General features: G+C 43.2%; 1 protein-coding gene across 5 annotated transcripts in view; it reads right to left on the bottom strand.

Annotated features, from left to right (window-relative positions):
- LOC122552167 (GEM-interacting protein-like) overlaps positions 1 to 24,975 on the bottom strand; it is a 104,215-nt gene that overhangs the window by 23,389 nt on the left and 55,851 nt on the right. For all 5 annotated transcript variants that reach the window (XM_043694699.1, XM_043694700.1, XM_043694703.1 and 2 more), the window contains 4 exons: positions 24,229 to 24,339; positions 19,876 to 19,956; positions 10,288 to 10,482; positions 4,938 to 5,075 (listed from right to left, as the gene is read on the bottom strand). In XM_043694699.1, coding sequence (XP_043550634.1) covers positions 4,938 to 5,075; positions 10,288 to 10,482; positions 19,876 to 19,956; positions 24,229 to 24,339 — 525 coding nt within the window. The remainder of the gene's footprint in view (positions 1 to 4,937; positions 5,076 to 10,287; positions 10,483 to 19,875; positions 19,957 to 24,228; positions 24,340 to 24,975) is intronic.

The following is a 24,975-nucleotide window of genomic DNA, read 5'->3' as shown; positions in this document are numbered from 1 at the left end:
CAGACCCCTTAGCATCATGGTAGCCCACAAACCCACCAACACACTAAAACAGCAGCTAATGAACTTGAAAGACCCTATACAGACAACAGGCAAAACTAATATCATTTACAAAATACTGTGCAAGGACTGTAACAAACAATACATTGAACAAACAGGCAGAAAACTAGCCAACAGGATTCACGAGCACCAACTAGCCACAAAAAGACTAGTTGTGATACTCTCATGAGTATCCTCACATATGGATGAGGAAGGACACAACTTCGACTGGGACAATACATCCATCCTAGGACAAGCCAAACAAAGACATGCACAAGAATTCCTAGAAGCATGGCATTCCAACCAGAACTCTATCAACAAACACATCGAGTTAGACCCCATCTACCACCCCCTGAGAAAATGAACAGGAAGTGACTTCACTACAGGAAATGACATCACCAACCCAAAGAAACCCAAACATATAAATAGAAAGCAGGAATCATGTATACTGCTTCGCCTGAGGCCCACTGAAGATGTTACCTAGTAGGGTGATGAAACATCTGGAAATGAACTTTGCAGCTCAGCAAGCAAACCTACATCCAAAACACAAGGCAGTGTTTGAAGGACAGAGGGTTTTATTTGATATCTAACACAAATTCTACTTGGGAAGATGTGACATAGAAGTGAAAGTAACCATATAGTTCCTCAAGTCCATCCTAACATACAATAAGGTCACAGCTGAATTTTTACATCAACTCCTCTGCTGATTTATGCCTTGATTTCCTTAACTCCAAAAATCTATCAATCTTGAATAACCGCAACAACTAAACATCCGTTGCCTCATAGGGTAGCCACTTTCAAAGATTTGTAACCATTTGAGTAATACATTTCTCCCTCACTGAAGTCCTTTTTAAATGACTTCTTACGTTTGACACTCTCTCTTTTAGATCAGAGTGGGGCTGAAAAAGCACAGCAGGTCAGGCAGCATCCGAGGAGCAGGAAAATCGACATTTCGGGCAAAAGCCCTTCATTCCTGATGAAGGGCTTTTGCCCGAAACGTCGATTTTCCTGCTCCTCGGATGCTGCCTGACCTGCTGTGCTTTTCCAGCACCACTCTGATCTAAACTCTGGTTTCCAGCATCTGCAGTCCTCACTTTTGCCTACTCGCTCTTTTAGTTTAGACTCTCCAGCCAGGGGTCAAAAGAGCTCCCTAGCATTTACTCTGTCAAAGAATTGCATTCGTTTTAATAAGAAGAATGGCATCATGGTTGGCACAGACATCGTGGGCCAAAGAGCCTGTTTCTGAGCTGTACTATTTTATATTCTAAAGAATACCTTTCATGTTTGTAAACTCAAGAGAATATAGGTACAAATTACTGCAATGCTGGAATCTGTACTGAAGCCTAATGCTGGAGATCACGGCGGATCAGACAGCATCCATGGAGAGAGAGCAAACTAACGTTTTGAGTCTGAATGTCTCTTCATCAAACCTAAAGTAAAGTGTGGAGGGGACAGCATTTATCATTTATGCTATTTGGGGGGGCGAGGGGGGGTTTGGTGCTGGGGGAAGTGGGTTTAGGGTGTCAGTGAAGAAAAGATGTTGCTAGTTGCAGAAGAAAAAAAACCAAACCACTCTGCCTGCCCACCACTTGCTCACAGAAACCATGTCTGTTCTTAGCCAAACAGAGCTTACCCATAATGCCACTGGCACTTCAACTTGACCACACTCAGCTCAGGAACTAACAGTGAAATGAGACATCACCTAAGCAGCCCCTCTCCCCCCAACTGAAGGAATACACTATCTAGATGATCTGCTAACTGGTTTTCCTACCTCACAATAGTATCACTGCTCCTGAAGCCCCAAGGGCATTCCCTGTCTCCCCAGTTACTCAATCCCCACAAAGCAGATGCAGATGAGGTGGCACAAAGAGACCTGACAAGAATGAACACTATCAATTCAGGCAGCATCCGAAAAGCTTCGAAATCGACGTTTCGGGCAAAAGCCCTTCATCAGGAATAAGGGCTTTTGCCCGAAACGTCGATTTTGAAGCTTTTCGGATGCTGCCTGAATTGCTGTGCTCTTCCAGCACCACTGATCCAGAATCTGGTTTCCAGCATCTGCAGTCATTGTTTTTACCAAAAATGAACACTACCCTAAGGACGTATTGAAGCCAGGATGCTAGCCATTAGCACCCGTTTCTGCAGATTAGCTAAACCTCTGGCTACAATTGTTAACTAATGGATACTGCTGGACAAGCAATTGTTTTCTAGTAACTATAATTGAAACTGCATTGTCTTATTATTAACATGTCACTACTGTAACCCGATAAGAACTGACTGTGTCTGAAGCTCAGGGAGGAGAATCCTTGACTTAACTGTGCAAAGTGTCTGTTTTGTATCAGTCCAGTCAATTTCTCTTCCCCATGATTTCGTGAGAAATAAATAGTGTTCATCAATTTCACAACATCTATTTGTGGCCTTGATTTGTAATTGGACAATTCTCCGACAATATTTCAGCTTAAGTTTTCGGAATATGATAATGGCAGAGTAATGGTGTGTCTCCTGACAGACTTGAAAGGACAGTAAGACATGATAAACTCAAAGAAGGGAAGAAATGTTCACAATGTAAAAGTGTTGAACTCAGTATTAAGTCCAGAAGGTTGTAAAGTGCCTGTTCCTCCCGATTGCGCTGTGATTCACTGGAACACTGCAGTATTCTGAGGACAGACATGTGGCCATGTGAGCAGGACGCTGTGTTAAGATGACCGGCTATGGGAAGGTCGAGGTCCTGCTTGTGGACAGATGGAAGGTGTTCTGCAGAGCAGTCACCCAGTCTGCGCTTGGTTCCTCCAATATAGAGTAGGCCACACTGGGTGCAGCGAATACAACACACAAGATTGGAAGTGGTACAGATCAAACACTGCTTCACCTGGAAAGACTGTTTTAGGCCCTTGGATGGTGAGCAGGGAGCAGGTGAAGGGACAGGTGTTGTACTTTCTGCGGTTACAAGGGAAGGTGCCGTGGAGAGGGAGGGTGGTGTTGGTGGTTGTGGAATGGACTAGGATGGCCCAGACGGAACGATCCCTGTGAAATGCAGACAGGGGAGTGAGGACAAGATGTGTTTGGTGGTGGCACTCCGTTGGAGTTGTCTGAAATGGCAGAGAAAGATCCTTTGAATGCGGAGGCTGGTGGGATGTAAAGTGAGAACAAGGGAAACTGGATCACACTGTTGTAAGTGATGGGAAAGGTCAAGGGTGGAAGCACAGGTGATAGGTTGGATGCGGTTGGGGGCCCTGTCAACCATAGTGGGTGAGAAACCACAGGTTTGGCGAATGGGCAAAGAAGTGGCAGATGGAGTACAACACGGGAAAGTCTGAAGTCATGCACTTTTGTAGGAAGAATAGAGGCATGGACTATTTTCTAAATGGGTTGAAAATTCGTAAATCTGAAGTGCAAAGGGACCTAGGAGTCCAAGTCCAGATTTCTCTTTAAGTACACTTGCAGGTTGAATCGGTGGTTCGGAAGGGAAATACAATCTTGTTATTTATCTCGAGAGGACTAGAACAAAAAAGTAGGGATGTACTTCTGAGGTTTGACAAGGTTCTGGTCAGATCACACTTTTAGTATTGTGAGCAATTTTGGGCCCCATACCTCAGGAAAGATGTATTGGTCCTGGAGCAGGTCCAGAGGAGGTTCATGAGAATGATTCCAGGAACGAAAGGCTTCACATATGAGGAATGTTTGAGAACTCTGGGACTATACTCAATGGAGCTTAGAAGGATGAGGGGATTAGCCCCACTAGCTACCTAATGAAGGAGCAGCACTCCAAAAGCTTGTACTTCGAAATAAACCTGTTGGACTATAACCTGATGTGCTAGTGATTTTTAACTTCGTAATGGATGGCAGTGGACAGTTTATTCCCTGAAATGGAGACAAAGAACTCAAGGAAAGAAGGGACTTGTCGTAAATGGATGAAATGAAAGTTATAGAAGGGTGAAAATTGGACGCAAAACAGATGATGAAGTTTTCAAGGTCCTGACGGGAGCATGATGTGGCACAAAGCAGCGGTCGATGTAACAGAAGAAGAGTTGAGGGAGGGGTCCAATGTAAGGCTCGAATAAGGATTGTTCCAGAGGCAGGGCATAACTGGGATCCATGTGGGTGTCCATAGCCACTCCTTTGACTTGGCAGAAGTGAGATGAATTAAGGAAGAAGTTCTTTTAATTTAACCAAGCGGAAGAGGGTGGAGGTGGATGGATATGGGGTTCAGACCTCTGGTCAAGGAAGAAGCCGAGAGCTCTCAGACCATTCTGGTGGGGATTGGGGGTACAGAGGGACTGGATATCCAATTGGAATTCCAATCCCAATATAGGCCCATTTCTATTCAGTGTCTGGTATCTGAGCTCACTCTGTCATCCCAGTAGATGATCCACTGAATAAATATATCCATCCCTGGGTATGGCGACGAAGGGTGGAATTTAATGTTGGTGATGGAGGTGTCACTCACTGGCTAGAGAAGCGGCAGGAGCCCCCACATTACCTCCTGTGGGGAACATTCACCAGCTTATGGTGGCCTCCTGTGTGATAATCAGAAAACATTACAGGGGCAAAAAAGCACAACCTCACCAGACGTTGGGGCTGTTTTGTAAGGTATCCATCGGAGGAGAGCTGGGGAGCAGTCACTGTGGGTGGGATAGTAAAGGGAAGGCCAAATGCCCTAATTGTGCTCCTATATTTTATGGTCTTATGGTCTAGGATGTAGGAATAGAGAGTGAGAGAAGAGGAGCATCTGGGATAGAGAGAATTAAAGAGATCCTTCAAAAAGGTCAAGATAAGGAGAGGGAGAATAAAAAAGAAAAATCGTGAGAGTGAGACAGAGCACTAAGGGTGAGAATAAAGAAGTAGAGTGCAAGATACAGGGAGGGGGAAAAATAAAGAACAACATTAATTGAATACTTCACCTCTTTCAGTATGAGGTCACCCTGATCGATGAGTTTACGAAGCTGTGTAATAATCCTCACTTTCATTGTCTCCAGTTCTTTGCGCTTGCTATTGGCCTCAACAACACAGTTTCTGTAATAGATCTCAGCTTCTTGAACCTGAAGGGAGAGGATAAACATAGAGAACTTTCTCCTTTCTACATTCAGAGCCAGAGGAACAGGTTTGTAGGGACACGGAAAACATTGCAACCTAGGCCATTCAGCCTTTCAAACCTGCTCTGCTATTCTAGATCACGGTTGATCATCTACCTCAATGCCATTTTTCCCAGGCTATCCCCATATCCCTTTATCTCTTTAGGAATCTATCCACCTCCGTCTTGAAATTACTGAACTTTTCCACAGCTGTCTGGGGCAGAAACTTCTGAAGATTCAGTGCCCTGAAGAGATTCTGCATAAACTGCTGCTTATTCTAATAATGTTCTCTTGTTCCAGACCCTCCCGCTAGCCAGGGGAAACATCCCAGGGATTTGTCAACATTGTGTCCCACTTATTTGTCAAATATACTTTCCTGCTAATACTAATTTCTTTCAATTCCTCATTCTCACTCGTTCCTTGGATCTCTATTATTTCTGGGAGATTTCTTGCATCTTCCTGTGTGAAGATGTTCCTTCCTGCTTCATTTGGGAACAAAAGAGACTCACGGTTGGTGTGTTGCCTCCCAGGTGCCAAAGTCTGTGATGTCTTGGATCATGTCTTTGGGGTCCTGAAGGGAGAGGGTGACCAGCCCCAAGTCGTGGTCCACATAGGTACCAACAACATAGGTAGAAGGAGGGATAGGGATGTAAGGCAGGATCTCAGGGAGCTGAGAGCTAGAACAAACAGAGTTGTTATCTCTGGTTTGTTACCCGTGCCACATGATAGTGAGGCAAGGAACAGGGAGAGAAATCAGCTGAACACGTGGCTGCAGGAATGGTGCAGGAGGGAGGATTTCAGATTTATGGATAATCAGGGCTCATTCTGGGGAGGGTGGGACCTGTACAAACAGTATGGATTTCACTTGAACCAGAGGGGTACTAATGTCCTGAGTGGGAAATTTGCTGGTGCTATTCGGGTGGGTTTAAACTAGCTCAGCAGGGGGATGGGAACCAGAGGTGTAGATTAGATTGTGCTGGCAGACAGCAAGCTGGTTTGAAGTGTGTCTACTTCAAAACCAGGAGTATCCAGAATAAGATAGGTGAGCTTGCAGCATGGATAGGTACTTGGGACTTCGATGTTGTGGCCATTTCGGAGACATGGATAGAGCAGGATCAGGAATGGATGTTGTTGGTTCCAAGGTTTAGATCTTTCATTAAGATCAGGGAAGGTGGTAAAAGAGGGGAAGGTGTGGCTTTGTTAGTCAAGGACAGTATAACGGTAGCTGAAAGAACTTTTGATGAGGACTGGCCTACTGAGGTAGTATGGGCTGAGGTTAGAAACAGGGGAGGAGAGGTCACACTGCTGGAAGTTTTTATAGGCCTTCTCAAAGTTCCAGGGATATGGAGGACAGGATTGGCAAAACGATTCTGAGCAGGAGTGAAAGGAACAGGGTGGTCATTATGGGTGACTTTAACTTTCCCAACATTGACTGGAAATGTAATAGCTCTAGTACGTCAGATCGATCAGTTTTTCTCCAGTGTGTGCAGGAGGGTTTCCTGACACAGTATGTCGAAGAACCGACAAGGGGGGAGGCCACACTGCATCTGAACCAGGCCAGATGTTTGATTTAGTGGTATGTGAGTGACCATCATTCGGTTATGTTTAGTTTAGTGAAGGAAAGGGATAGGCACGTGCCACAGGGCAAGAGTTATCAATGGGGCAAGGGCAATTATAATGTGATTAGGCAAGACTTAGGAGGCATAAAATGGGGTAGCAAAATGCAGGGGATGGGGACAATTGAAATGAGCTGGTTTAAGGAACAGATATTGCGTGTCCTTGATAGGTATGTCACTGTCAGGCAGGGAGAAAGTGATAAGGTCAGGAAACCGTGGTTTATGAAAGAAATTACATCTCTTGTTAAGCTGAAGAGTGAGGCTTATGTGACGTTGAGATGAGATGGTTCAGATGAGGCGATGGAGAGTTACAGATTAGCTAGAAAGGATTTAAAGAGAGAGTTAAGAAGAGCAAGGAGAGGACATGAGCAGTCTTTAGAAGGTAGAATAAAGGAGAACCCTAAAGCTTTCTATAGGAGAGCTTTCTATGTGAGAAATAAAAGGATGACTAGGGTAGGAATAGGGCCAGTCAAAGACAGAAGTGTGAAGTTGTGTGTGGACCCTGTGGAGATCAGAGAGGTGCAAAATGAATATTTCTCATCTGTTTTCACTCAGTAAAAAGGAGAATATTGTCCAGGAGAAGACTGAGATACGGGCTATTAGACTAGAAAGTATTGAGGTTGGAAAGGAGGAGGTATTATCAATTCTAGAAGGTGTGAAAGTAGATAAGTCTCTTGGGCTGGGTGGGATTTTTCCGAGGATTCTCTGGGAAGCTAGGGAGGAGATGGCGGAGCCTTTGGCCTTTAACTTTGAGTCGTCATTGTCTACAGGTTTGGTACCAGAGGACTGGAGGATTGCAAATGTTGTGTCCTTATTCAAGAAGGACAGTAGAGATGACCCAGGTAATTATACACCAGTGAGCCTTACATCTGTTGTAGGAAAAGTTTTGGAAAGGGTTATAAGAGATAGGATTTATAATCATCTAGCAAGTAATAATTTGAATGGAGTAGTCAACATGGTTTCATCAAGGGCAGGTCGTGTCTCACAAACCTCATTGAGTTTTATGAGAAGGTGACTAAGCATGTGGATGAGGGTAGGACAGTTGACATGTTGTACATGGACTTCAGTGAAGTCTTTGATAAGGTTCCACATGGTAGGCTTTTGTAGAAAATGCGGAGGCATGGGATTGAGGGTGATTTAGCAGTTTGGATTAGAAACTGGCTTTCTGAAAGAAGGCAGCGAGTGGTGGTTGATGGATATTATTCAGCCTGGAGTCCGGTTACTAGTGGTGTGCCACAAGAATGTGTTTTGGGACCATTGCTGTTTGTCAATTTTATAAATGACTTGGATGCAGGCCTAGGTGGATGGGTTAATAAGTTCGATTAGATTCCCTAGATTAGATTCCCTACATTGTGGAAACAGGCCCTTCAGCCCAACAAGTCCACACCGACCCTCCAAAGAGCAACACACCCAGACCCATTCCCCTACACCTAACACTACGGACAATTTAGCATGACCAATTCATTTAACCTGCACATCTTTGGACTGTGGGAGGAAACTAGAGCACCTGGAGGAAATCCATGGGGAGAATGTGCAAACTCCACACAGACAGTTGCCCGATGTGGGAAATGAACCCAGGTCCCTGGTGCTGTGAGGCAGCAGTACTAACCACTGAGCCACCGTGCCGCCCAATTTGTAGATGAGACTAAAGTCGGTGGAGTGGTGGACAGTGTGGAAAAATGTTGCAGGTTGCAGGGGGACTTGGATAAGCTGCAGAATTGGGCTGAAAGGTGGCAAATGGAGTTCAATGCAGATAAATGTGAGATAAATCACTTTGATAAGAATAACAGGAAGGCAGAATACTGGGTCAATGGAAAGATTCTTGGTAGTGTGGATGTGCAGAGGGATCTTGGTGTCCATGTACCTAGATCCCTGAAAGTTGCCACCCAGGTTGATAACTCTGTTAAGAAGGCATATGGCGTGTTAGGTTTTACTGGTAGAGGAATTGAGTTCTGGAGCTGTGATGTCATGCTGTAACTGTACATAACTGTAAGTGCGGCCTCACTTGGAATACTGTGTATTGTTCTAATCGCTTCATTACAGGAAGGATGCGGAAGCATTGGAAAAGGTGCAGAGGAGATTTACCAGGATGTTGCCTGGTCTGGAGGGAAGGTCTTATGAGGAAAGGTTGAGGGACTTGAGTCTGTTCTCACTAGAGAGAAAGAAACGAAGAGTGGATTTAATAGAGACATACAAGATGATCAGATAGGGTAGACAGTCACAGTCTTTTTCCGAGGATGATGACGTGAGCTTGTATGAGGGGGCATAACTACAAATTGAGGGGTGATAGATTTAAGACAGATGTCAGAGGCAGATTCTTCACTCAGAGGGTGGTAAGGGTGTGGAATGCCCTGCCTGCCAATGTATTTAACTTAGCCACATTAGGGACATTTAAACAGTCCTTAGATAAGCATATGGATGATGATAAGACCGTGTTGGAGGATGGGCTTAGATTAGTTCACAGGTCAGCACAACATCGAAGGCCGAAGGGCCTGTTCTGCTCTGTATTGTTCTATGTTCTATATTCTAAGATAAATGCAGAGTCATTTTTCAGCTTCTCTGCTCTTTTCCTGTTTCTATTATAAATTTGCTTGTCTTTGCTTATAATGAACCCACATTTATCTTTGCTAATCCTTTTCTTTCTACATATCTATGGAGGCTTTTACACTCCTGTGTGATGTAGTTTATTAAAGCAGTAGCTCTTCATACAATCCTTACAGTGTGGAAACAGACCATTTAGCCCAACCTTCTGAAGGGCATCGCACCCAGACCCACTAGCATATCCTATCTCTAATCTTGCACCTCCCATGGCCTTTGAACTGTGGGAGGAAACCGGAGCACCCAGAGGACCCATTCACTTTACAGTGGGAGAAGTGCAACCATCAGTGAGACTGAACAAGAATAGGCTCTTGCCTTAACAAGGTGTAGTTTACATCTTGTACATAACAATCAGGTACAAGACATATTAGTTAGTTAAATATTGTTGCTAAGACTAGGAAGAGACCTGTGGACACCAGTCTGCCTCCCAGCAATCCTAAGGTCCTAACGCCACCCAAGTCAGTATGACATTATCAGAGTAAGTGGGAGGAGGTGGCTGAGTTTGGGTAGAGACAGAAAAAATATAAAGGAGTAAGAAAAACTAAATTCCACATCCTTCTCACTCCCTCCCTTGTAATGTCCCTCATGGTCAAGTAACCTGATGACTTCTGCAGTCTAGGGATTGCCAACCTTCCACGATTGTTCTGGAATCTTTAGCAATCCGAGCTTAATTGCATGGACCATAATAATGGAATAGAGTTAGCCCATTTGGCCTATCCTGTTGGCTCTGCCATTCAATGAGCCAAATCCTGAGAAAAATAATTTTTCCGTTTTCTTTTAAGACTTCTGTCGACAATCTACAACAGATGGAGACATAGGCTGTTTGGCTGATATTCAACAATCATCCAATGAGTAACAATGAATGCTTGTTTTCCAAATGGCATGGAAATACCATGTTGCCATGATATATCAGCTGACCAATAATAGCAGACCCTCCCTCCCCATATCGAGGTGCTCCCGCTCACCTTCATTTGCGCTTCATCCTTTGACCGCCTACGTTTCTCCAGCTGCTTGCTGGCACTGCCTGGGGTAGTGCCACTGACATTCATGGAATACTGCTCCTCCTCCGCCTTTGCGCTCTGCAGTTTCGCCTTTTCAAAATCCTCGCAGCGCTGATGGTACATCTGTTTTGACTTCCGCAGTGCTGTCAGGGCATCATTCTGTGGAGGAACCAGTTCACAGCCTCAGTGATCAAGTATCTCCCAATATGTACTTTATTCCTTTAGACTGATTGTCTCTGACACAGTGACCTATTTTTAACAGTGCTTTGGTGAGATCACAGTAGGCTGTTTCTGGTCTCCCTATTTAAGGAGGGATATACTTTTCTCAGAAGCAGTTGTAACAAGGTTCTCCTAGCTGATTCCTGGCACAGTGAGGGTTGTCTTATGGGGAAAGGTTGAGCGGGGTGGGACAGTGTTCACTGGAGTTTAGAAAAACTATCTTATTGAAACATATAAGACCTTGAGGGTGCTTGAAAAGACAGGTTTGAGCTCTTTCAAGCTACGAAAGGTTAAGCTCAGATGTGACTAATCAAGAAAAAGCCTATCAAATTCTCAAGATCAGAAATTGAAAGGAATAGTTAATTCAAGCCTGTGGATGTGAAGGGAACTGTCTGTTCCCTTTGAGAAATGTAAATTGATGGTGTTGGGATAGATGGCATTGTATCTCACCATGTGTTTCAAAATATTTCAAGTTGTGTTACATGTAAATAATTTGGAGCTCTAATTTATTTTCATTTCTTCTGCAATAACAAACTTCTATTTTATTGTTAAAACCAAGCCAAAGCATTGCACATATCTGTTTCAGTGAAAGATTACCTCAATCTAGTTTGATCACGCTAGATTTCAATCTAGAACTGACATCAGCTGGGATTATAACACATCTGATTTTTATATAGTGTTGCTGCATATTTCAATTCTACCTGAGGGAGTAGTTTGAATCTCATATGTGTTTATTACAGTACGGAATCAGGGCGTGTGTCGCAAAAGGTCTATGCTGGTGTTTTGCTATGTACAAGCCTCCTCACATCTGAATTCATCCCATCCTACCAATGTAAGGATTAATTCCCTTCTCCTGACTCAAGAAATCAGAGCAAAAGACAACCATTCATTCCATTGAGGCCTGCTCTGCCATTCACTACCATTGTGGCTGATTTTGCATTTCTACCCCACCTTCCCACCTGCATACTCTATCCCTAATTCTCTGAGAGACCAAAAATCTGTCCATCCAAGCCTTAAACATTCAGCATGGAGAACCTGCAACTCTCTAGGATACAGAATTCCGAAGATTCACATTTCTCCTCATCTCAGTTCTAAATGCTCATCCCCTTATCCTGAGACTGTCTTCATGTTTTGGATTCCCTGACCAGCAGCAAAAATCTCTGTTGAGAGCGTGGTGCTGGAAAAGCACAGCCGGTCATGCAGCATTCGAGGAGAAAGCGCCTGATGAAGAACTTATGCTCGAAACATCAATTCTCCTGCTCCTTGGATGCTGCCTGACCTGCTGTGCTTTTCCAGCACCACACTCTGGACTCTAATCTCCAGCATCTGCAGTCCTCACTTTCTCCTCGCAACAATCTCTGTGTCTACCCTGTCAAGCCCCTTCAGAACCTTGTACATCGTAATTAGATCATAGAGTCAGAGAGCTTTACGACATGGAAACAGACTCTTTGGTCCAACTCGTCCATGCCAACCACATATCCTAATTTATGGACTCTAATCTCCAGCATCTGCAGTCCTCACTTTCTCCTAGCAACAATCTCTGTGTCTACCCTGTCAAGCCCCTTCAGAACCTTGTACATCATAATTAGATCATAGAGTCAGAGAGCTTTACGACATGGAAACAGACTCTTTGGTCCAACTCGTCCATGCCAACCACATATCCTAATTTAACTGTCCCATTTGCCAGCATTTGGCCCATATTCCTCTAAACTCTTCCTAATCACATACCCATCTTGATGCCTTTGAAGTGTCGTAACTGTACCAGCCGCCACCACTTCCTCTGGCAGCTCGTTCCATATACGTACCACCCTCTGCGTGAATAAATTGCCCCTCAGGTCCCTTGTATATCTTTTCCCTCTCACCTTGAACCTATGCCCTCTACATTTGGACTCCCTGACCATCTCTTATTCTAAACCTCCAGCTGTGTTTATCTCATTTCCTTTCAGCTGCATTCATCTCAAAAACATGTTGAAGTGAGTGACAACTTCCAACCGTTCGCTACATAAAAATGTTTGGCCTGCATTCCAACTTCAATATGGAAGTCCAGTTTGGATGTTGCACGCAAATGGAAACATGTTGGGAATAAATTTGTCTCTGGTAATGGTGTTAAAAGGTGAAACAGGATTAGCAACCACTTCCTCTTAACTCTCGGTATTGAACAAGAGTAAGTTTTGTAAGCCACATTTTTACATCTACTTTAACAAACCCTTTTGTTAACCTTAACTGCTTCTATCAGGTTACTACTGAATTTTTCCATTCTCAATGAAAGAGCCTATTTAATATTACTCCAGTTGTGTAAGTTCTGAATTCCTTGTAAAATCACTATTTCACCTTATCTGGTGTTTCCATATCCCTTTTAGGAGGTGAGAGTATAGCTGTTTGACAGTACTCCAAGTGTGGTCTCATCAAGGTTCTAGTAAATTTAACATGCTTTACATGCACTCTGGAAGTAAACCATAGCAGTTAGTTTTTATTAAATGTTGTGGCCATTTCAGAGACATGGATAGAGTAGGTTGAGGAATGGATGTTACAGGTTCCAGGGTATTGATCTTTCATTAAGATCAGGCAAGGCGGTAAAAGAGGGGGAGGTGTGGCCTTGTTAGTCAAGGATAGCATAATGGCGGCTGAAAGAACTTTTGAGGAGGACTCATCTACTGAGGTAGGGTGGGCTGAGGTTAGAAACAGGAGAGGAGAGATCACACTGCTTGGAGTTTTTTTATAGGCCTCCGCAGGGTTCCAGGGAGGTGGACAAAATTATTCTGGGTAGGAGTGGTCATTATGGGATCTTTAACTTCCCCAACATTGACTGGAAATGGTATAACTCTAGTACGTCGGATGGATCAGTTTTTGTCTAGTATGTACGGGAGGGTTTCCTGACACAGTATGTCGAAGGGTCGACAAGAGGGGAGGCCACACTGGATCTGGTGCTTGGCAATGAACCAGGCCAGGTGTTTGATTTAGTTGTAGGTGAGCACTTTGGAGAGAGTGACCATAATTCAATTATGTTTAGTTTAGCGATGGAAAGGAATAGGTACATGCTGCAGGTCAAGAGTTACCGATGGGGCAAGGGCAATTATAATGCGATTAGGCAAGAATTAGGATGCATAGAATGTGGTAGCAAAATGCAGGGGATGCAGACAATGGAGGTGTGGAGCTGGTTTAAGGAACAGATATTGCGTGTCCTTATAGATAGGTCCCTGTCAGGCAGGGAGGAAGCGATAAGATAAGGGAACCATGGTTTACGACAGAAATTGCATTTCTTGTTAAGCGAAGTATGAGGCTTATGTGGTGATGAGGCAATATGGTTCAGATGAGGCGATGGAGAGTTACAGATCAGTTAGGAAGGATTTAAAGAGAGAGTTAAGAAGAGCAATGAGAGGACACGAAGGGGCTTTAGCAAATAGAATAAAGGGGAACCTTAAAGCTTTCTATAGATATGTGAGGAATAAGAGGATGATTAGGAATAGGGCCAGTCAAAGACAGAAATGGAAAGTTGAAGGTGGGCCCTGTGGAGATCGGAGAGGTGCTAAACGAGCATTTCCCATTGCTTTTCACTCAGGAAAAGGAGAATATTGTAGAGGAGAAGAATGAAGTACGAGATATTAGACTAGAAAGGATCGAGGTTAGTTACGAACAGGTGTTATCAATTCTGGAAGGAGTTAAAGTAGACAAGTCCCCTGGGCCAGATGGGTTTTATCCGAGGATTCTCCGGGAAGCTAGAAAGGAGATAGCAGAGCCTTTGGCTTTGATATTTGAGTCATCATTGTCTATAGGTTTTGTACCAGAGGACTGGAGGATTGCAAATGTTGTCCGTTTGATCAAGAAGGGCAGTAGTGATGACCCAGGTAATAGTAGACCATGAGACTTACTTCTGTTGTCGGAAAGGTTTTGGAAAGGATTATAAGAGATGAGATTTATAATCATCTAGCAAGCAACAATTTGATTTCAGATAGTCATTTTGTCAAGGGCAGGTCATGTCTCACAAACCTCATTGAGTTTTTTGAGAAGGTGACTAAGCATGTAGATGAAGGTAGGGCAGTTGATGTGGTATACATGGACTTCAGTAAAGCCTTTGATAAGGTTCCACATGGTAGGCTGTTGGAGAAAATGCAGGGATTGAGGGTGATTTAGCAGTTTGGATTAGAAACTGGCTTTCTGAAAGAAGGCAGCGAGTGGTGGTTGATGGAAAATATTCACCCTGGTGTCCAGTTACTAGTGGTGTGCCACAAGGATCTGTTTTGGGACCACTACTGTTTGTCATTTTTATAAATGACTTGGACGCAGGCATAGGTGGATGGATTAGTAAATTTGCAGATAACACTAAAGTCGGTGGAATAGTGGACGGTTTGGAAGAATGTTACAGATTGTAGAGAGACTTAGATAAACTGCAGGATTGGGCTAAGAGGGGGCAAATGGAGTTCAATGCAACTAAATGTGAGGTAATGCACACTGGGAAGAATAACAGGAAGGCAGAGTACTGGGTCAATGGAAAGATATTTGGTAGTGTGGATGTGCAGAGGGATCTTGGAGTCCATATACATAGATCCCTGAAAGTTGCCACCTAAGTGTATAGTGCTGTTAAGAAGGCATATAGTGTGTTAGGTTTGATTTGTAGAGGGATTGAGTTCCGGAGCCGCAATATTATGCTGCAGCTATACAAACTGCTAGTGTGGCCACACTTGGAATGTTGCGTACAGTTCTAGCCACCATATTTCGGGAAGGATGTGGAAGCGTTGGAAAAGGTGCAGAGGAGATTTACCAGGACGTTGCCTGCTCTGGAGGGAAAGTCTTATGAGAAAAGGCTGAGAGTCTTGGGTCTGTTCCCATTGGAAAGAAGGAGGCTAAGGGGGATTTGATAGAGAGATACAAGATGATCAGAGGATTAGATAGGGTAGACAGTGAAAGTCTTTCTCCTAGGATGATGACGTCAGCTTGTACGAGGGGGCATAACTACAAATTGAGGGGTGATAGATTTAAGACAGATATCAGAGGCAGGTTGTTTACTCAAACAGAAGTAAGGGCATGGAATGCCGTACCTGCCAATGTAGTTAACTCAGCCACATTTGGGAGATTTAAACAATCCTTGGATAAGCACATGGATGATGGTGGGTTAGTGTAGGGGGACGAGCTGAGAACAGTTCACAGGTCAGCACAACATCGAGGGCCGAAGGGCCTGTTATGCGCTGTATTGTTCTGTGTTCTATGTTAATGTCTGTCCCATTTTTAGCATTTTGAGTATTCCCTAAATCCCTCTGCTCCTGGACACCATTAAGGTTGTTAAGGAGAATCTGAAGAGATTCTACAAAAAATAAAGGGCAAAAGAGTAACTCGGGAGAGAATAGGGACCCTTAAAGATCAACAAGGCCATCTGTGTGTGAACCACAGGAGATGGGTGAGGTATTAAATGAGTATTCCACGTCAGTATTTACTGTGGAGAAGTATGGGGAAATAGTGATATATTGAAAAGGGTCAGTATTACAGAAGATGTGGTGCTGGGGTCTTAAAACAGATAAAGGTGGATAAATCCCCAGGACCTGATCAGGTGTTTTGCAGAAGTCTGTGGGAAGCTAGAGAAGTAATTGCTGGGCCCCTTGCTGAGATATTTGTATCATTGATGGTCACGGGTGAGGTGCCAGAAGACTGGTTGCCTAATGTGGTGTAATTATTTAAGAAAGGTGATAAGGAAAAGCGAGGGAACTATAGACTGGTGAACCTGACACCAGCGGCAGTTACATTATTGGAGGGGATTCTAATGGACAGGATTTACATGCACTTGAAAAGGCAAGGACTGATGAGAGGTAGTGAACTTTGTATGTGGGAACTTGTTTCTCGCTAACATGATTGAGTTTTTTGAAGAGGTGACCAAGAAGATTGACGAAGACAGTGTGGTGGATGTTGTCTTAGTGGACTTCAGTAAGGTGTTCGACAATGTTCTGGATAGTAGACTGGTTAGCAAGGTTAACTCACATGGAATCCAGATGAGTTAGCCAGTTGGATGCAAAATTGGCCTGAAGGTAGGATACAGAGGGTGGTGGTGGAAGATTTCTTTTTGGACCGGAGGCCTGTGACCAGCAGTGTGTCGTAAGGATAGATGTTTGGTCTACTTTTTTTTGCCAGTTATATAAATGATTCAGATGTGACTGTAGGTGGTCAGGTTAGTAAGTTTGCAGATTACGCCAAACTTGGAGGTGTAGTGCACAGCGAAGAAGGTTACCTCAGTACAACGGGATCTTGATCAGCTGGGCCAATGGGCCGAGTAGTGACTGATGGAGTTTAGTTTAGATAAATGTGAGGTACTTCATTTTGGAAAGGCAAATCAGGGCAGGACTTGTACAGTTAATGGCAAGGCCCTGGAGAGTATTGCTGAACAAAGAGACCGAAGAGTGCAGGTGCATAGTTCCTTGTAAGTTGGATGTGGACAGAATAGTGAAGAAGGCATTTGGTATGGTTGCCTTCATTGGTCAGTGCATTGAGTATAGTAGTTGGAATGTTTTGTTGTGGCTGTACAGGACTTTGGTTAGGCCACTTTTGGAATACAGTATTCAGTTCAGGTCTCCCTGCTACAGGAAAGATATTGTGAAACTTGAAAGGATTCAGAAAAGATTTACAAGGATGTTGCTACGGTTGAAGGGTATCAGCTATAGGGAGAGGCTGAATAGGCTGGGGCTTTTTTTCCCTGGAGTTGAGGGGTGATCTTATAGAAGTGTCTAAAATCATGAAGGGCACACATAGTCAAGATCTTTTTCCTAGGTTGAGAGAGTCCAAAGCTGCAGGGAATTGATTTAAAGTGAGGGGGGAAGATTTAAAAGGGACCTGAGGGGCAACTTTTTCATGCAGAGGGTAGTTTGTGTATGGAATGAGCTGCCAGAGGAAGTGGTGGAGACTGGTACAATGACAACATTTAAAAGGTATCTGGATGGGTATATGAATAGGAAGGGTTTAGAGGAATATGAGCCAAATACAGCAAATGGGACTAGATCAGCTAACGATATCTCATTGGCATGGACAAGTTGGACCGAGGGATCTTTGTCCCTGCTGTATAACTCTTTGATTCTATATGTACCTACTTCCATATTCATCTCACTAAAATGCACCGTCTCCCAGTCATCTAAATTGAGATCCACTTGCAAAATGCACATCAATTCTTCAAGTTACTTAATATTATCTTGTATCGTGTTGCACCCCCTTTCTCCAGCAATTGTAGCCTCTATTCAATGCTGCTTATTAATTTTGAAATTGTACCCCTGATTCTCAACATTAAACTATTTATATAAATGGTGAACAAGAGTGGTACAAGCACCAGTAGACTGCTGCTTTTTTTGTGTCTGATTTAGAAATAGACTTTGATCCTGCCACACACAACTTACTCGGAGGCAACCAACATGGTCAGACTTGCTCCCATCTGTGTCAAATTAGTTGATCTCAGATGAATGGGCACCACAGTGACAGACAGCAACTTGCTCAATGGGTTACACTTCCTTTAATTAAGAGGTTTCTCCCTATGACTTCAGAGCAATTTTGAGGGACAGATGTCTTGCTGTAATTGCTAATGTGAACTGAAGGCCATGAGTTGTGCCAACTCTTGTTCAGGATGAAGTCTGCAAGTGCACTCAAGGGCTCAGCCTGGATGAGTTTTTTTTTCCCCAGCATTGTATTAGGACTGTGTCTTTTTTATTTTCTGATTTTTAAAAACTGCGGACTGAAATTAGAAAGAGATGTATCAAAATCAGTGTTTGTAAAGGTGGCAGAATTCTTTCAAAGCAAGTAACCAGAAACCTATGTCAAGCATCATGTAAACAATTGTTTGAATAAACAGTAATTGAAGGCTGAGTTACTGACGATTTGGAGGCAATTCTGGTAGGCAATCTGAAGTTCCAAGGACAAGTAACCAATCATCAATGATAGAGATCTTTTGCCTGGCAAAATCGTCTGATTGGTTGTGAAGATTGTGTCATTGTGTGAATATGTAACTAATCAGCTTGGAGCTGGGAACAAGTTACAGAGAGAGAAAGAGAGAGAGAGGGAGAGGGAGAGTGAGTGAGAGGGAGGGAGAGGGAGAGTGAGAGAGAGAGAGAGAGAGAGAGGGAGAGGGCGAGAGAGTGAGAAAGAGAGAACAGAGAGAGAGAAAGAGACAGACAGACAGACACAGAGGGGGAGAGTTAGAGAGAGAGAGAGAGAGAGAGAGAGATGTTCCCCAACTGGTGAGTAAGTCTCTATTTGTTGCAGTCAAAACTCACTGTAACCTGAAGAAAACCAATTTATCTTTTCTGGAACAGTTGTTACAAGTTGTGACTTTTAACTGATAAGTCAGAGACATTTTATAAATAACCAGCCACTTCAAGTCTCTTACCAATCAATGGAAATTCTCACAGAAAGATAGCTGCAAAGCAACATGCTGGCTAGCAGAAGAGTTAGAGAGATCATTCCAACATACCACCTGTGATCAAAGACTGCTGAACCAGATTTCCCCTTTCTATGAGCAATTTGTACTATGTGCGTGTGTGTATAAAGAGGAGTTTATAAAGTGATTAAAGTTTAATTAGTAAGATTATATGCTTATAGTTTATAATTGTTTACCTAGCGGCCGTGGGGGGTTCGCTAGGGCCAATTGCCTGCACCTCTTTCGAGGTTACTTTCAAGCCCGGGTGTCCCTGGAGAAGGTGCACAGTGTCCACCAACACCCTTGAGCTGTTCAGGAAGAGGTGGGCACCGCAGGGAGTGGAGTGGATTATTTCCTCCTCTAACTCTATTTTGATTTGATCCCTGCCCTCCCCCTCACTATTTGATCACACAGCATTGCCCCCTGAGAAGGCCACTGCTTGTCACTGGCCACTCGGGTGTTTCCTTTCTTCCTGGTGAATAAAGATTTGTACACCTGTTGTCTTTCACTGTGTTTCACACCTGCACAGACACATGGGTGCTGGGGAAAATATAAGCACTACTGTAGTTAGGCGGTAGTGTGGGGGTAAAAAGAAGGAGAAAAAAAAGCAGGAGTCTCAGAGGTTCTGTTGATTCTGAGAGCTGCTTCTGAGGGAGCTGGATCAGTGTGGAGTGAAGGACTCTGCTTTATTTTCTTTCCTGTATTAAAAGAGGAGAGGAGACTGATTCTGTTGGTATAAAGAAAAAAAATGTTTACCTGTAGCTCGGTGTAATTATACTACTCATAATGTTTAGTATTTCTTGTTCAGTACAAAAACCTAGTCTGTGCTTTCTGAAAGGTTTCTGAGTGTGAAATTTTATAAAATCTTTAAGTTTTGTCACCACTTTGGGAATAGCCGGGGCTTAATTTGTGGCGCACTGTCCGCAGTGAGCTGTGACAAGTGTTCCACTCACCATTTTACGTTGCTCCCTCTGCCACTGTTCCTTAAACTCCCGCCGTTGTTTCTCCAGTTCGTTTCTTCTCCACGTCAAAGGCTGTGGGCAAGTAAAAAGGGGAAACCTTTTTATTTAAGAAAAGAAAAAAAATGCATTCCACTCAAGGAACCAGTGGCTAGTTCAGGGTGAAGTCAAAGCGCAGTTGAGAATTGGATCATTATCTGAAGGGTTGCACAACAAGGAAAATGTAGGGAGTAACACTAGGTAAAGTGCCCTTGTTGAGTAATAGGACAGATATGATAGGACCATTCTATGGTCAGCCCAATGCTGTTCAAATCTGTTCAATCTCATTCATGTTGGTGCCAACTATGAAATTCCTCATAGCTCTCTTAATTGTTATTTACATAAATGATCTGGATGTGAATGTAGAAGGCATGATTAGTAAATTTGCTGATGATACAAAATTAGGAGGTATCATAAATAGCAATGTAGGTCATCAAAAATTACAGAGGGATCTTGATCAGATGGGGAAGTGGGCGGAGGATTGGCAAATGTAATTCAATACAGATAAGTGTGAGGCGTCACAATTTGGAAAGTCAAGCCAAGATAGGACTTACACAGTAAATGCTAAGGTCCTGAGAAATGTTGTAGAACTGAAAGACATTGGAGTACAAGTACATAGTTCTTTTAAAGAGGTTTAAACGGGTAGACAGGGTGGTGAAGATGGCATTTAGCATGCTGGCCTTCATCAGTCAAGGCATTGAGTACAGGAGTTGTAAAAGTCTTGGTGAGGCTGCACTTGGAGTATTGTGAATAGTTTTGGTCACCCTGTTACAGGAAAGACATAGTTAAACTGGAAAGAGGGCAAAGAAGATTTACAAAGATGTTGCCAAGACTACTAGGCTTGAGTTATAGGGAGAGATTGGTCAGGATAGGCCTTTATTCCTTGGAATGTAGGAGAATAAGGGGTAAGCTCATTGAGGTGTATAAAATCATGAGGGACATAGATATGATGAATGTATGTCGTCTTTTTTCCCAGGAATGGTGAATTGAAAACTAGAGGGCGGGAAAGATTTAAGAAGGACCTGATGGTCAAATTCTTCACACAGAGAGTGGTGCATATATGGAATGGGCTGCCAGAGAAAGTGGTTGAGGCAGGTACAATACCAATGCTTAAAAAACCTTTGGATAGGTACATGGATGGAAGAGTTCAGGAGAATATAGGATAAAATGCCGGCAATTGAAACTAGCTGAGTGGGCACCATTAGTCAGCATGGACACATTTGGGCCAAAGGGCCTGTTTCCATGCTGTAATACTTTATGACTCAATGACTCTCGGTGCCCCAGGATAAGAGGAAAACTCGGTCAAGATCTACTCATTGCTAACCAATGATCCCACACCAAACTTGCAACCCTTGAGAGGAAAAATAGTCTCAGGCATAAAATAACAAATCTCCCAATTAAGATGGCGATAAGCAGAAGGTTTTCCCTCACAGAGGGACTGGAACTAGTGGACACCGCTGGAAAAAAAGGTGTTACCCATTTAAGAGTTCTAGTCCCTCTCACAAGGCAAATCATTCATTTAATATCCACCCTGTCAAATCCCCCTCAGGATCTTGTAGGTCTCAATAAAATCACCACTCAATATTCTAAACTCCAACCCCAATAAGTATATTCAAGACTCAGATAGACAGATTTTAAGTCACTAACAGAATCAAGGGTGATGGGGTAAAGGCAGGAATGTTGAGTTAAGGATTATCACATCGAACATGAGCTAATTGAATAGATCAGCGGACTCAATGGGCTGAATGGCCTACTTCTGCTTCCATATCTTATGGTTTTATAACACAGGGCTAGCCTGTCTAACCAGTCTTTATATGTTATCTCTAACCTATAATTGTGTGATCTGTAATCTCTTCCTACATTTTCTCTGCTGCCCCGTCTGATATGCTTGCCTTTATTGGTAGGTGCATTGGGGATAAGAGTTGGAATGTCATATTGCGGCTGTACAGGACATTAGTTAGGCCACTTTTGGAATATTGCATTCAATTCTAGTCTCCCTGCTATTGGAAAGATGTTGTGAAACTTGAAAGGGTGCAGAAAAGATTTACAAGGATGTTGCTGGGATTTGAGGGTTTGAGCTATAATAGGCTGGAGCATCGGAGGCTGAGGGGTGACCTTATGGATTTATAAAATCATGAGGGGCGTGGATAGAGTGAACAGTCAAGATCTTTTATCCAGATGAGGAGAGTCCAAAACTAGAGGGCAGAGGTTCAAGCTGAGAGGGGAAGTATTTAAAAGGGACACGAGGGGTAACATTTTCCTGTAGAAGGTATATGGAATGAGCTGCAAGAGGAAGTGGTGGAGATGGGTACAATTTAATTAAGATGCATACATGAATAGGAAGGGTTTAGAGGGGCATGGACTGAATACTGGCAAATAGGATTGGATTAATTTAGGATATCTGGCTGGCATGGATGAGTTGGACTGAAGAGTCAATTTCCATGCTGTATAACTCTGACTCTATGCTCTTGTTACTCCTTCATGCTACTATGGACTTTGAACCTTAACCTTGATAACTTGGTTAACATCAGCTTACTGGCCTCTTGCAATGAGTCTGCTTTGAAAGAAAATAGAATTAGAAGTAGTGTCATACTGTTCTCAAGAGGCTAATTCTGTTCCTCTTCTCTCCTCTTGCTAGACCCACCGTGTTTCTTCAGTATTTTCTATCTGTATTCATGCACAGAAACATGGTGCAGGCAACAAAGGCTCTAAAGTATTGATTATTCTGTTGCTCTTAGGGAGAATAATTTCTGCCCTCACTACATTTAGCTGCCCAAAGAAATAGGAGTATAAGAATTTCTAAATGGAAAAGCAGCAGACTCCTTTCAGTTCACCTTCACCCATCTTGTAATCACATACTGACAATAATTATGGGGTTGCGAATGAATCATAGTGTCAACGTTTATCATTTATTCATGAAAACACAATAATATGCTAAACACTCTAGTAAGCTCCATCCCCCTACTATTTCCCCCTTGTTTTACAAGATTTTATTTCCTTTCGGGTGCTTACCAATTTCCTTTTGAAAGTCACTAACTGAATGAATGAATGAATGATTTTATTGGCACATGTATTTTACAATGAGAAAATCAGTAAAGTACAGTGAAAAGCTTTTCCACTGTCACCACAATCCCGCACCGTTTCGAATAGTTTTAAGCTTAAGAAAAGAAAACACAAAGATATAGAAAGGCTGAATAGGCTGGGGCGTTTTTCCCTGAAGCGTCCGAGGCTGAGGGGTGATCTTATAGAGGTTTATAAAATCATGAAGGAATCGATAGGGTAAATAGCCAAGATGTTTTCTGCAGGTAGGGGAACCCAAAACTAGACAGCATAGGTTTAAGGTGAGAGGGAAAAGATTTAAAAGGAACCCGAGGGGCAACTTTTACACACAGAGGACCTCTGCTTGTATGGACCAGAGGAAGTGGCGGTGCAATTACATAATTAAAAATGCATCTGGATGGGTATATGAATAGGAAGGGTTTCGACGGATTTGGGTCAAATGCTGGCAAATGGGACTAGGTCAGATTGGGAAATCTGATCAGTACAGACAAATTAGACCAGAGGGTCTGTTTCCATGCTGTACAACTCCATGACTTTAAGGTATAGCTTAAATGGAATCCAGCATTCCTGAGCCAGGTCATCATCAACAACACTTAGCCACCATTCCGCCTCACCGCCAGCTACACCAGACCCAACCTACATTGAAGTCGCCACTGTGCTGTGGGAGCGAGAGGTCCAAAGTCACCTGTTTCTCCCTTGGACACTAACCACCACGCATCACATATCAAATTACTCATGTACTGTATCAATAAAGTTTTTTTAATATTATTGAATTACTTCAGTTGGACCAGAAACAGAAGTATGATCGAATAGACTAGGAAGATTAGGAAGTGGTTTTTTTAGGGATATAAGGTAGACATTTCTGCTTCCAAGTACGGAAGTCCAAATTTAGACATCACGACTATAAGATCTCACGAACAATTCAGTTAGTGTGCTTAGCTCAGAGACGTGACTAGGATGTAGAACTCAGTACCACAAGGAAGTTGAGGCAAATTGCGTGATGTAATTATAGAGAAGCTAGATCCAATGAAAAAGAAGAAAGGAATAGAAGGAAATTCTATGAGGTTGGATGAGGGGGTAAGGGTGCAGAGAAGTTCATGTAAATCATAAACACTGATGTGGAACATTTGAGTCATATCTAGCTGTGAAAGCTAGCTGACAGGCTTAGTCAATGCAACACAGAGTGATACAAGACCACCTGCCCTAACATTGGAAAGTACAAGTGAAACCATTCACCAAAGCCCTCACCTGGATGTATTTGTTGTGCTGCAGTGAATTCCTGGATTCAATTGTCCTCTGACCGTGTTGGATATCATGCTGCAGAGCCATCATATAAATGTATTGAAAAGGCATGAATTTCTGAAAAAACAAAGAGTATTTGATTTGACAGAGAATTGTGATTGGACTGAAACACAAACTGCCTGTTCTCATGGAATTTGCTTCATTCACAGGCCAGGCTTGTTCAGTAAGGCCCCCACTCCAGTGTAGCAATGAGATGGGACTTGCTTCAGCAATGAGTCCCTGATGTTCTGATACACAAGCTAAATTTGCCGCCTCATGACTGCTGTCACAAGGTGATGCGGCAAACCCCAGTTCAACAGCTGGGCTTACCTATGCTGCGCCTTCATTGCAATTAGAGGGAGGTGGTACTGCAGTGATAATGACACTGAACTAGTAATCTGGAGGCACAGGTTAATGCTGCAGGGTTACTGGATCAAATCCCACCCCTGGCAGCTGTTGGAAGTTAAAATTGAAATAATAAATCTGCAATATAAAACTTCTTCAGTAATGGTGACCATGACAACTACCATCTATTGTTGTGGAATCCCATCTGGTTCACTGATGTCCTTTGGGGAAGGAAATCTGCTGTCATTCAGGCCTACATGCGACTCTAAATCACACAGCAATGTGACTGACACTTAACAAGCCTCTGAAATGGTCCGAGCAAGCCACTTGGTTTAAATGCAGTGAGGGATAGGCAACAAGGTCCAGTGA

This window comes from Chiloscyllium plagiosum, chromosome 8 (genome assembly GCF_004010195.1).
Source record: "Chiloscyllium plagiosum isolate BGI_BamShark_2017 chromosome 8, ASM401019v2, whole genome shotgun sequence".
NCBI classification, from domain to species: domain Eukaryota; kingdom Metazoa; phylum Chordata; class Chondrichthyes; order Orectolobiformes; family Hemiscylliidae; genus Chiloscyllium; species Chiloscyllium plagiosum.
Note: the sequence above shows the minus strand (reverse complement) of the source record. Positions and strands in the feature narration are given on the sequence as shown.